Source organism: Henckelia pumila, unplaced genomic scaffold (assembly GCF_033568475.1).
Source record: "Henckelia pumila isolate YLH828 unplaced genomic scaffold, ASM3356847v2 CTG_254, whole genome shotgun sequence".
In the NCBI taxonomy this organism is placed as follows: Eukaryota; Viridiplantae; Streptophyta; class Magnoliopsida; order Lamiales; family Gesneriaceae; genus Henckelia; species Henckelia pumila.
In genome coordinates, this window is record NW_027331784.1 from 60,722 (window position 1) to 74,316 (window position 13,595).

Sequence of the window (13,595 nt, forward strand, 5' to 3'; positions counted from 1 at the left end):
ACTTTTTCAAATAATTTTAATTCAAATTCCAAAGTTTTACACACTCGTAATCATCTATATAACTCCTTTCTGTTCTTAAGCTTTCCTACAAAATTTTCATCAAAAATGGCCACAAAAAATGCATTTCATCCTCACTTCAACCTCCCAGCCACCGACAGAAATCAACTTCCGATCAAGATTCTTGCATACCAAGATTTCAAAACCACCAAAAATCCACAAGAAAAAACATCAAACAAGGCTGCAAAGCTGGCTGAATCCTTGTCAAGCAAGCTGCATCTTCACATTGAAAGCCAAATTCAGAAGAGCGTAACTCGTCCAAAATTGAATGCTTTAAACATTGAAGAGAAGCACAACAACCCTGCCTTGTCTCCAAAAGAAGACATATCACAAAAATGGCGTGAAATCCAAGGTTCACGTGATTGGGACGATCTTCTTGATCCACTACACCCTTGGCTTCGAAGGGAGATCATCAAATATGGAGAATTCGCACAAGCAACATACGATGCGCTTGACTTTGATTCATACTCAGAGTATTGCGGCAGCTGTATGTACAACCGGCACAAGCTTTTTGACAAGTTGGGACTAGGCAAAAGTGGTTACAATGTCACTAGATACATATATGCAATGTCACACATAGACTTGCCTCAGTGGCTAGAGAATTCACGCTTTGTTGACACTTGGAGCAAAGATTCAAACTGGATGGGGTTTGTAGCCATCAGTGATGATCAAGAATCCCAACGAATTGGGAGACGTGATGTGGTGGTGGCATGGCGTGGCACTGTCGCTCCATCCGAATGGTACGATAATATGCAGCGGAAACTAGAGCCCATTGGGCAAGGTCAAGCAAAAGTTGAACATGGTTTCCTTAGCATTTACTCCTCCAAATGTGATAAGACTAGGTATAACAAGTACAGTGCCTCGGAACAAGTGATGAAAGAAGTGAAAAGATTAGTAGATCTCTACCAAAAAAGAGGTGAACAGGTTAGCCTAACTATCACGGGGCACAGTCTAGGTGGTGCTTTGGGATTGCTAAATGCCTACGAGGCTGCAAAAAACTTCCCCGGCCTCTCTATAAGTGTCGTCTCATTTGCCTCACCACGTGTTGGCAACATCGCCTTTCGGGACGAACTTTATCAGATGGGTGTAAAGACTTTACGTGTAACAATGAAACAAGATATCGTGCCCCGAATGCCTGGGATTGTATTAAACGAAAGTTTACAGAGGTTTGACGATATAACAGGTACATTAGAGTGGGTGTACACACATGTCGGAGTTGAGTTAAAGCTTGATGTTAGGTCATCTCCATATCTCAAGAAAGGGTTGAATTTGGTGGGATTTCACATGTTGGAGACATATCTGCATTTGGTAGATGGATTTCATGGTACTGGTTTGGACTTTCGGGTCAATTCGAAAAGGGATTTGGCACTGGTGAACAAGGATTGTGACATGCTGGTTGACGAGTTGAGAATCCCCCCTAACTGGTATCAATTGGCTAATAAAGGGTTGGTACGAAATCATCACGGTAGATGGGTTAAACCAACAAGAGATCCGGAAGATGTACCCTCACCCTCTGTGGAATCATTACAAAATCGAGCACTTGAATTGCAAGAAAGTTACAAGCTTGGATCCTTGTTTGGTTTCTGAACTTATTTAATTTTAGAATCATAAAATTGGCTTTGTACATGGAAATCTTGGACAATATCCAAGAATGGTGTACTTATGGACTTATGTTTAGGTGAACAATGTCATCTTAAATTGAGACATATTGTCAATAGTTTATTACATTTTGAAAATCTATATAGCAAGTTAATCAATAGAAAAGAATATGCTTATGTCAATAAATTTATACTACAGGACTATTGAACAGCTAAAAGGCAGAATTTGCCTTACAAAATGCATCATCGACATTACCTGCATGATAGAGCCAAGTCTAGTGGTTTGGTTGGGGATGCGCATGTGTCTTTATCCAGTGCAGTTCCACACAAAATTTTGGTTCAATTAAATTTCATGCCCCCAAAATTTTTCGAGAACAAACTGAACAACCAAACAGAAGTAGTATCAGCCATGCTTAAATGAGAGAGAAGAGAAATAAAAATCAAGAGGGAGTTAATGGACCTAGTGCATTTCAATTTTTTTTCAAAGTGGACAGTAAATTTCTATCATTTTTAGGCTAAGATAAGAAATATGGTGTCTGATGCATTTGGAAAATTGGGGCATTCATAACGGAAATTTCAATATCTTTTTGGAGAAGTTCCTCAATCCGATATTCGTGCTTGTTTAAAACTAGCCTAGATATAATTGGTTTTTCCTTTGCTAGGAAGCACTAACCCTTTTTGTTCTGTCTTCTCATGGAGAGATTTTAATTTTTAGTATAATCCCTTTAATATATTCTTTTTTGTTATTTATATTGTAGCAGGGGCCAGTACCAATCCCAGTCTAGACACATGTTTCTTTTAAAAAAAATCTTTAGCTCAATATTCAGCTTCTTAACAAATGTTTAACACATTATTAATATCATCAGTACCAAGACGTAGCTTTAGAACTTTAATGGTACAGCGATGAGATCCGGTTTCCACTATCCTCTTAATTGTAATTTATAATCCATGAGATAAAGATCATCTCCTAATGCAGTCGCTAAGAAGTCATGCAAGAAACAACAGTTCAAAGTGATTTAAAACGACCACTTGCAACCAAATGATAAAAGCAAGTAGAAGAAGTGCTTATGTCGAATTTTTCAGAAAACAGTTGACATTAAGATTCTATGAAAATGTGCCCATTCACATTTCAAACATATTTGAGTCCATGCCTGATTAAGACAGTCATCAACTGATCATTTCAAGATCAGAAGCACTTTGTACGACTCTAATACTACTTTATCACTGGTTTAAACCTCACGAGAAAAACTTATCTACGTGGGCTCCAATACAGTGACTAGAACCAATTCCAAACCATAAACAGAAAAGGAAATATATAGAGTTAAAATAAAAACGCAAGGAAACCGAAAGTTAAGAAAAGAAATACTTGCAAAAAATAAAAAAATAAAAATTTGAGACTCAGCTTCAAGTGGTGGAATCCCATCTTAAAGAGGCGATCTGTCGTTCAAAGCAGAAAACAGATCGCAGCGCATTCTGAATAGCAGATCTCTCGTTCTATCCCTCAGTTTTCGTCTGCTCCTAATTAAATAATAAATTGAAAACGACAAAGCCTTTTGCTTTCTTCCCTCGGCTTGGTGGGAAATGGGAAGAAGCCCCAACAATTGAAAAGAAATTCAGAAGAGACTGGCAAGTGGCAACTTCACACACTCAGAAAGTTTGAATCAACGAATTCGAGAAATCAATGAACAGATGACTGAGGTTGGAGCTGGGAACCAATTCTAGTGAATAGGGTGTGTATACAGTATACTGCTGTATATATAAAATCGAGCCTATTGATAATATGGGCCTTATGCTGTCGGGCGATTCCTTGTCCAAAGACGGCCCATGATGACAATATTTAATTAAATATAAAGATAGGCCCATTACATGTCCCATATGCTTAACATTATTACTCTTCTGCCCTTTTCCGCTTCCCCTCCCTCTCCCGGTTAACTCAACGACGCCGTTTAATATAATGGCCCCGCTGGCGGCGCACAGGAATCTGCCACAAGTAATTTCAACTACAGCACGCTCTGCCTTGTTCTCTAGGGTTTGAGATAGAGAAGTGTATTTACTGTGTATATTATAAAGATGAGTGTTTGGAATTATGTGGTGACGGCTCATAAACCGACCAATGTTACCCATTCATGCGTCGGAAATTTTACTGCTCCTCACGAGCTCAATCTCATTGTTGCGTGAGTATTCTCATTCGTTCACTCGCACAAAAAAGCGTGCAAACTCATGCACTGCTCCATTTTCATCTTAATTTAATGATTATGTTAACTTTCATGGATTTCGTTGGGGGTCTGATTGTTCTATGCTGTTTCTGGAAGTTAATTTTGTATATTATATTTTTGTATTCACTGCTATATGATTCTGGTGGAACGTTTTTGTTTTTTAGGGTAATTTATGATATCAGAACAGAATTGTGATTTTACATATCTCTAGTTTTTTTTTCTTTATTACTTAAGTTTTTTATGGTGTGTGTACATGTAATGCATTCTTCCTTTTCTTGATAATATCCACTTGCAGGAAATGCACTCGAATAGAGATCCATTTACTTACTCCTCAAGGTCTACAGGTACATAAATCGAGTTACCAGACTTTTTTTTAATCGAGAATGTAGTATGCTTCCCCTTTTGTTCTTTTCGTGAGATTGTAGACGAGCTGTTGTCATGAGAGAAGAGGGGATCTGGCAGAGTGTACTATTTATTCTAGTTTATTTTTTCCTCTCTGATGAGAACCCAGTAAATTTATAGTGCAATGTTTCCATCCTTTTTTGGCTGATGGAATGATTTAAGCTTGAACTTTTAATGATTGAGGTCCTATGAAATCATAACCTCTTAATTTATATCTTTACAGCCTATGTTGGATGTTCCAATATATGGAAGAATTGCGACCCTTGAGCTTTTCCGCCCACATGTGAGTATTCATATTGAAAAGCGTTTATGTGAGTATTCATATTGTAACATCAAAGTGTATGCTTGACAATCAGTCTGAGAAAACCCTGATCTTGAGATCGAGATCAGAATTTGATTTATATTTCTTACAAAATAGTATTAAAAACGCTTACATCTTACTTCATGATTAACTGGCAGGGAGAGACCCAAGATCTCCTTTTCATTGCTACAGAAAGATATAAATTCTGTGTTTTACAATGGGATTCCGAGGCTGCAGAGGTTGTTACAAGGTGTGAGAGCTAGAGTTTTTAAGCACTGGATGGTTAATCTTATGAAATATTGTTTGTTGCTTGCTTGCATTTATACACATTGCTTGAATTTGACAATAGTTACATACTTGAACCACCTGCTGGTTCTGCAATGAGGTTTCCTGTAATGCATTGACCTGAAGTCATTTTATAGACAATCCACATGTGGCCACAGGATTGATATTTTCTTTTAGGATATATCAGTGTCATTACTTTGAATTTTGGTGTAATCATCAATTCATCATCCATTTTTACTAAAAGGAATTTGCTGCTTTGTTGGTGGGGCATCCGTTATTAAACAGAGCAATGGGGGATGTTTCAGATCGAATAGGTCGTCCTACTGACAATGGGCAGGTAGCTTAGTAATTCTCTGGAATTTTCACGTTGTGATAGCGATCTTTTTTTTTTTTTTAAATAAATTTGACTGTTTACGACTTTGTGGATTTTCTTTCCTGGTAGATTGGTGTAATAGATCCAGATTGCAGATTGATTGGACTTCATCTATACGACGGCTTATTCAAGGTAATCTTAGTAATTTTTACTTTTTCAGATTTATTCCAATCGAAGTTTCAATTTTTTCTTCCACATGCTCTCATTAGATTACCTTGGATTCTTTTTTTTTTTTTTTTTTTTAAATTTAGGTCATTCCATTTGATAACAAAGGCCAGCTCAAAGAAGCATTCAATATCAGGTAAATTTTCTGCTTTTTTTCCTATTGCAGAGAGTAGCAAGTCACTTTCCCAAAAGTAAAGCTGGTGTCTGTTATTCTTAAAAAGATATATGACGTGCCTGTTGTGTATAACTGTATATCTGTCATTTCTCTTATCAGCTATCCTTGAATTCTTGCCTATGTATTGTTGACGCCCAGTTGCTAATTCCAAACATTGCATTTTTGTTTTTTAAAAAAGAGGGTAGATGAAACCTGTGTGATCTAGTTCGAATTTTTTTTGTTTTTGTCAGTTTCCTGTTTCTAGGTCGAGGTTCTTATATCTACATCTTATTTTCTCTTTCCGAAAATTACGTTTGAGCTAGTTGAACTATATTCCTATTGGATTTCCTTATCATATATTTCAAAACAAAACCATAGCATTTCAGAATTATTAGACCGACATTGTTTTACCAGAGAATGATTCATCGTGAGAAGTGATTTTTTTCGTATAGCAAACTCTATTAGCAATCTCTACTTCCACTAAGTTCTGATGATGCAGATCTTCATTACCAAGTGAAGCTATAATTTTTCTGCACTGTTGTAAGCATTGAATAACGATGTCGATCTGATTATTCTGAAATGCTATGGTGTCGTTTTTCCCCCGTAGCAAGCTTGCTAACTATATCCTTGCTGTTTCTTCAGGCTCGAGGAGCTTCAGGTTTTGGATATCAAATTTTTGTATGGATGCGCCAAGCCAACCATTGTTGTACTTTACCAGGTTTTGATTTACTCTTTATAAATAGAAACTTGAGTTTTGTATGCGATCTTTATCTTGTCATAAGTTGATGAAGCTATTTGCTTAACTCATTTAAGTTGCCTGGGCCAACCATTTTCTTTTTTTTTTGTTTCTGGAGGATTGTATCTTAAGTTCTCTGTCATTGCTTCATAAATGTAATTTTTCCTTTCACGATTTACCAATGAGGTATTGTTGATTTTGTTTCAATTTGAAGCATATTCTTGAATTCTTTCAGAATGATTTGATTACCACGTATCGCAACCTTGATTTACAGGATAACAAGGATGCCCGTCACGTGAAAACATATGAGGTGACTTTGAAGGACAAAGATTTTGTTGAGGGGCCATGGTCTCAGAATAATCTTGATAACGGTGCAGATTTGTTAATTCCAGTGCCACCTCCTCTCTGTGGTGTTCTAATTATCGGGGAAGAAACAATCGTGTATTGCAGTGCCTCAGCTTTCAAAGCAATTCCAATTACACCTGTAGGCTACATAAATATTTTGCTTTACTCTACGTTAAATCATTTTAATCATTATCTTTGATTCATGTTTATGCGATCTCTTTGAAGTCTATTACAAGATCTTATGGGAGAGTTGACACCGACGGTTCTCGCTACTTACTAGGGGATCACAATGGACTTCTGCACCTACTTGTCATAACCCATGAAAAGGAAAAGTGAGTTGGTTTTCTGTTCATTATTTCAGTTTAAGTGATGTTTTTTTGGCAAATATATCGACACATCTTAATGGTTTTTCCATTTCTAATCTTCCAGAGTAACGGGACTCAAAATTGAGCTCCTGGGCGAGACATCTGTTGCATCATCAATTTCCTATCTTGATAATGCAGTTGTTTTTGTTGGCTCAAGTTATGGCGACTCACAGGTATGCATACAATTTCTCCTTTCAATCGTCTCCATCTTTTATCCCCATATGAGTTTGATTTTACTTTCTACCATCTTATGTATAATACTGTACTCCTTCTGCCCGGATTATATCTGTCTGTTTTTTTGCACATAAATTAAGAAAAATAAGTGGAAAAACAAATTATATATTAGCTTCTTATTTTATCAAATTTAATTCATTCTGAAAAGGGTTGCACATTTTTCAAGATGCAGCTAATAGGGGTATATTAGTAAAAGAATAGAAAAATATTGCTAAATATAGTACAAGCCTTATATATTTGAGACAAACAAAAAAGAAAACACGACCTATTTAATAGTTGTGATAGCATATGACCTGTATAACTGCACTATCTCCTCGGTTTGATATTTCCTTATCAAGTTCAGCATGTTTCTCTTGACGTAGGAGGGTGTTTTCTTGTGCTTTATGTATTAGTGAAGTGATTCCATCTATCCACAACATTGCTTTGGTAGATTTGTAGCAAGTATATCTTCCCCAATCTTTATTTTTTCTCATTTTTTGTGGGGGTTTTTTTCTAGTTTTTTTATACATTAGATTAGATGGTTTATGCTCTCCACCTTCTTGTTTTTAATATTTTTACAAGCTGTTACTTGATATGAGAATTTATTACCCTTCTTCTGTTGTAGATGCCTTGCAGTTTCATAGAATGATGGTGTTTCTTTTCATTGTCATTATCGATTATGATGCATTAAGAGAGAGGATTTAATTTGATTGTTTGATGTATTTTGAATAATGGTAGATATTATCATGCTATAGTGTTGTGTTTTTGGTTGTGTGATATGAACTTTATTGTATGTCGTGGAGATTGTTTTGTGCTTTTAGTTTGATTAATAAAACAAGCAAATAGAAAGTTTTACTCTAGAAATACTTGCTGAAAGAAACTCCAGTTTCATGGGATGTTTGTTAGCGTATCTTCAGATAGCCATTTTATATTTCATGAATGACTAGGTTCTAGGTACGAAGATAATCAAGATTGAAAAATCGTGGTACTAACTTCTGGTTTCAAATAATTTTTTTCCCTGTTTTAAAATTATCAATTCTCTTGACTTCTTTTATAGTTTTGTTATCTATGATAATTGGTCATTTCCATGAAAATTTCCTTGTTTGCATGTCTTGATTATAATCCAGCTCATAAAGCTTAATCTTCACCCGGATGCAAAAGGTTCTTATGTTGAAGTTCTCGAGAGGTATGTCAATTTGGGGCCAATTGTTGACTTTTGCGTGGTTGACTTAGAGAGGCAAGGGCAAGGTCAGGTTGTAACTTGCTCAGGAGCTTACAAAGATGGTTCTCTTCGGATCGTACGTAATGGAATTGGAATAAATGAGCAGGTATTTACTAGTACATTTTATTTTGTTGATAATGTTGATAATTTATTTGACACTTTACTTTCTCATAGCATTCTGTAATTATTGCCATTCGTAGGCATCTGTAGAGCTTCAAGGAATCAAAGGGATGTGGTCATTACGTTCAGCTACTGATGATCCATTTGATACTTTTTTGGTTGTTAGCTTCATCAGTGAGACACGTATATTGGCAATGAACATTGAGGATGAATTGGAGGAAACCGAGATAGAAGGCTTTTATTCAAATGCCCAGACTTTATTTTGTCACGATGCTGTATATGACCAAATTGTGCAGGCAAGCTCGTCATAGCATGCAAAACCATTTGTTGGGCCTTTCACCATATATAAATTAATTATGAACTGTGCAGGCTACTTCAATCTCAGTCAGATTGGTCAGTTCTACCTCTAGAGAACTCCGACATGAATGGTTTGCTCCAGCAGGGCACTCAATCAATGTTGCCACGGCCAATGCCACTCAGGTAAGCTCGAATGCTTCAGTTTTAGTATCAATTTGTAGCGAATGTCTCTAAAAACTTGTAAAGAACACGTGTCGAAATTAATTCTCACAGATTATGTGTAGTAATTATGGTTAACGGGATTACTTGCTAACTGGAGAAGTTTTTTGAAACATGCACCTGGGTTTTCTCTATGATTCTGCTCTTGATTGATGCAGTCTTCTGAAGCACTTGTGATATTGGCTGGTTTGGTTTGGTTTGGTTTGCTTGAGTTCTTTCAGCTTACTTGACATTTGCCTTTCACAGGTCTTACTGGCTCTTGGTGGTGGCCATTTGATCTATTTGGAAATTGGTGACGGAGTGTTGTCAGAAATAAAACATACTCAATTAGAGTACGACATCTCATGCCTGGATATAAATCCAATTGGTGACAATCCAAATTATAGTCACTTAGCAGTAGTGGGTATGTGGACAGATATAAGTGTCCGGATATTTTCACTTCCTGATTTAAACCTGGTTACGAAAGAACCTTTGGGAGGGGAGATAATTCCTCGTTCTGTACTGTTATGTACTTTTGAAGGGGTGAGTTTGGTTCTTACTTTTGTCAACTTTGTTTTTATGTGGGCATGGCCTTTTTCGTGAATGAAATTCTTTTGGAATTTAAGGCTTTTAGTAGGATATTGATATTCAGTTGGTACTCCAGGATCATGAACTTGGTGTCCTTTGCGATTTTGGGATAAAAGTTGACCATTTCTGTGCATATTTTAGGGTTTAATTCCTGTGATGCATGAATGAGATTTTTTTATATATAAAAATGTTTTAGGCCTGGTGGTTTGAGAATTTTGGTCTTTGAAAGCACAGTTTACCCCTGCAGATAGTCTTTCCTCTCTTTCTTCAAATCAATTCGTCTTCAAATTGGTTCGTATATGAGGTTCTTTTGTTAGAGGCAAGAGAGATGCTATGCCATCGTGAGGGTTATCTAAAACATCTTATCATTCTTCAGTTTTTCTTTTGAATATGTAATGATTGTAGAAGTTATGAATCAGAATTCAATACTCGCTGCTGCTGCTTTCTGTGGAAGTTAACCCATTCTTAGTCAAAGTTTTATTTAATTAGGCTCAGAGTTAAATCTGTGCTTGCAAGGAATGAGTGTTTTTGAGATATTAAACTAATAGCAAGTCAAGTTGGCTTAAAGTCACACTGTTGGATGCATTGTAATTTCAGATGTCTTACTTGTTATGTGCTCTTGGGGATGGACATCTCTTGAATTTCGTGTTAAACACTAGCACTGGGGAGCTGGCTGACAGGAAAAAAGTGTCTCTTGGGACGCAACCGATTACGCTGCGGACTTTCTCGTCAAAGAATGCCACACATGTTTTTGCTGCTTCTGATAGACCGACTGTCATTTACAGCAGTAACAAGAAATTGCTTTACAGTAATGTAAATCTAAAAGAAGTCAGTCTAATGTGCCCCTTCAATTCTGCTGCTTTCCCCGACAGGTAAGTATTACCTGATTTTTGTATTATGGTTTGATAAGCCTTGATTTAAGTTCTGAATTATAAATTAGAATCATCTAGCCTGCATTTTTGGTGGGGCTTATAAAATATTTATTACTTCCGATCGAGTGGGAAGATAGATTTTACATTTGATTTTGTAGAGTTAGTATTGCTAGTCCACAGCCTTTTCTTCGTCTATGGAGTGAGTGGTGGTACAGTGAGAGAGAGTCAGTCTATCCTAGCCTCGATACCTAAGCTAAAGTCCCATGCTTCCCCGTATTCACTAAGTAAATGAATTGTGAATTTGTCAAGTGAGTGGTATTTGCCTTCCTTCAACTTCATGACTGAGGATATGTATAATTTTCTTGACAAGTGATAACTCGTCCCGCTCATGAGATCATGAGTTTTCTCCATCGTGGATTGATTTGAGGATGGAGACTATGGGATTATTTTTTTGTAGATGTGTGCACAAGCAGTTGACCTCTACTAAGTGAAGTTAACAATGAGAAGAAATCTACTTGTGTTTACAGCCTTGCAATTGCTAAAGAAGGTGAACTCACAATTGGCACCATTGATGACATTCAAAAACTTCACATACGCTCTATTCCACTTAGGGAGCATGCACGACGAATATGCCATCAGGAACAGACTCGTACCTTTGCAATATGCAGTTTAAAGCATAACCAGTCAAGTGCAGAAGACTTTGAAGTTCACTTCATCCGTTTGTTGGATGATCAGACTTTTGATTTCATTTCAACTTATCAACTCGATCAGTTTGAATGTGGTTGCTCCATTCTTAGCTGCTCCTTCTCTGATGACAGTAATGTATATTACTGTGTCGGGACTGCATATGTCATGCCAGAAGAGAATGAGCCTACAAAAGTAAGATGCAAATATTATATGTATGCTTGTATGCTGAATATCAGTTTGTAGGTTCTGCGCTTGTCCGTTTTATTTAATCATTTATCTAGGATTATATGTATGCTTGTATGCTGAATATCAGTTTGTAGGTTCTGTGCTTGTCGGTTTTATTTAATCATTTATCTAGGATTCTGGCGGCCTGGGTTTTACTGGAAAGTGCATGATGGTGAAATGGTTCTATTATGTTCACTAGATTTCATTAACACCGTCCAATTAATTGTAGCTCATGAACAAGTTTTTACTTCTCTACAGTAAACTAATTGCACCTCCCATGTATTTATATTTTTGAACTGTACACTATCGCATTTGTAGACATAATCAAAGCAGTGTTTCTCCAACGTTTTTGAAAGCTCAACACATGGTGAGTCACAAAACCATTCTCAACCTTCTCTTTTTTTTTTTTTTTGTTTAAATGACTGCAGGGCCGCATCCTTGTTTTTGCTGTAGAAGATGGAAAACTTCAGCTAATTGCTGAAAAAGAAACTAAAGGGGCTGTTTACTCTCTTAATGCCTTCAATGGGAAGCTTCTAGCTGCCATTAATCAGAAGATTCAGTTGTACAAGTGGATGCTTCGTGATGATGGTTCTCGTGAGTTGCAATCTGAATGTGGACACCATGGACACATACTTGCTCTGTATGTACAAACAAGAGGAGATTTTATTGTTGTAGGTGACCTGATGAAATCAATCTCTCTGCTGATTTACAAGGTAAATATTTGCAATCTCAAGGACTGTGTATCATCTTTCAGGATTTATATTTTCCATCTTGCAGCATCTAGACTCTATTCAACCTCGTCTTTATGGCATCTTTTTCCAACTCCATGATTCCCATTAGAGCTCCTCTAGAAATATACATTTTTTTTTAGAATTTCTACAGAAAGTGTTTTTAATCTCCTAATAGTTTATGATTTTAATAACTGTGTCACTTTCTTCAACTCATTTATTTGTGTTTCCTTTTGCTTAGCTATCAACCTCTATAAACACATTTTGTTTAAAATCCCTGTCAATTTTATTCTGATTTGTCTAAAATTCTCTGATTTCTGTTTTCAGCACGAGGAGGGCGCTATTGAGGAGCGAGCCCGTGACTACAACGCAAACTGGATGTCAGCAGTCGAGATTCTAGATGATGAAATATACCTCGGCGCTGAAAATAATTTTAACCTCTTCACTGTCCGCAAAAACAGTGAAGGAGCCACCGATGAGGAGCGGGGACGCCTTGAGGTTGTTGGTGAATACCACCTAGGTGAATTTGTTAATCGGTTTCGTCATGGTTCTCTCGTCATGCGATTGCCAGATTCCGACATTGGCCAGATCCCGACTGTCATTTTTGGAACCGTCAATGGAGTCATTGGGGTCATCGCTTCCCTCCCTCATGATCAATATGTCTTCCTGGAGAAGTTGCAGATGCACCTGAGGAAAGTGATCAAAGGGGTGGGGGGATTTAGTCATGAGCAGTGGAGGTCATTCTACAACGAGAAGAAGACGGTCGATTCTAAAAACTTTTTGGACGGAGATCTGATTGAGTCGTTCCTTGATCTTGGTCGGAACCGGATGGAGGAGATTTCAAAAGCAATGAGTATTCCGGTGGAGGAACTAATGAAGAGAGTTGAAGAATTGACTAGGTTACACTAACTTCATTCTTCACTTTAATGGCGAGTTCTGTATGGTTAAAGTGTGCCCATAAATTATTTTCCTTTCCGGCTTCTCAGAGTCCCGAAACCTGCAGAGTTGGCCTGTTTTTTCAGCCTCCATGTATGATTATGTCAGTGGGAAAAACGCGTTATTTATTGTGTAAGTAACCACCATCTGTTTCTGCAACAACTTTTCGAATCTTTCTAAAAATATTATTCGAAATATGATGGACAATGTGAACCCTTTCCTGCCATTCGTCATTTGTTGTTGTGAAGTTTGTGAAAAAATTTATAATAATATGATTGGAACTTTTTATGATCAAAGGTTCATGAGGGCCCTGTCTACTTTTCACATGGAGGGTCCTGCGGCAATGAATTCAAAGCAAGCAGCTTATACAAAATGTGTAATTAAAACAATGTATTGGGGTGCTGCCGGTAGATTCTAACTCTTAAAATCAAGCTATATAAACCTTGTTCCTGATATTAGTGTTAATAAACTAGAAATGATTTAGGTAATTAAAGGTACTGCAAATAAAATTT

The 13,595-nt window shown here is 36.9% G+C and overlaps 2 protein-coding genes across 2 annotated transcripts; both read left to right on the top strand.

Annotated features, from left to right (window-relative positions):
- On the top strand, positions 1–1,824 carry LOC140870788 (phospholipase A1-Igamma1, chloroplastic). Its single transcript, XM_073273191.1, has one exon. It carries the CDS (start codon positions 106–108, stop codon positions 1,642–1,644), a length of 1,539 nt encoding a protein of 512 aa, XP_073129292.1. The 5' UTR covers positions 1–105; the 3' UTR covers positions 1,645–1,824.
- An 88-nt stretch (positions 1,825–1,912) lies between these two features.
- On the top strand, positions 1,913–13,280 carry LOC140870789 (DNA damage-binding protein 1). Its single transcript, XM_073273192.1, has 19 exons — positions 1,913–3,829; positions 4,167–4,215; positions 4,497–4,556; positions 4,733–4,824; positions 5,145–5,196; positions 5,302–5,364; positions 5,484–5,533; positions 6,194–6,269; positions 6,562–6,771; positions 6,858–6,964; positions 7,062–7,170; positions 8,338–8,538; positions 8,633–8,848; positions 8,922–9,032; positions 9,315–9,590; positions 10,233–10,507; positions 11,035–11,386; positions 11,848–12,132; positions 12,475–13,280. The coding sequence occupies exons 1-19, from the start codon at positions 3,726–3,728 to the stop codon at positions 13,054–13,056; spliced, it is 3,270 nt and encodes a 1,089-aa protein (XP_073129293.1). The 5' UTR covers positions 1,913–3,725; the 3' UTR covers positions 13,057–13,280.
- The last annotated feature ends 315 nt before the right edge of the window (positions 13,281–13,595 follow it).

What these genes read in the sequence shown, in the direction of transcription:
- LOC140870788 (XM_073273191.1), top strand. Translation starts at nt 106, where the DNA reads ATGGCCACAAAAAATGCATTTCATCCTCACTTCAACCTCCCAGCCACC.
- LOC140870789 (XM_073273192.1), top strand. Translation starts at nt 3,726, where the DNA reads ATGAGTGTTTGGAATTATGTGGTGACGGCTCATAAACCGACCAATGTT. An exon ending in CCACGGCCAATGCCACTCAG is followed by an intron (nt 9,033 to 9,314) that starts GTAAGCTCGAAT and finishes TGCCTTTCACAG; the next exon opens with GTCTTACTGGCTCTTGGTGG. An exon ending in TCTGCTGCTTTCCCCGACAG is followed by an intron (nt 10,508 to 11,034) that starts GTAAGTATTACC and finishes TTGTGTTTACAG; the next exon opens with CCTTGCAATTGCTAAAGAAG.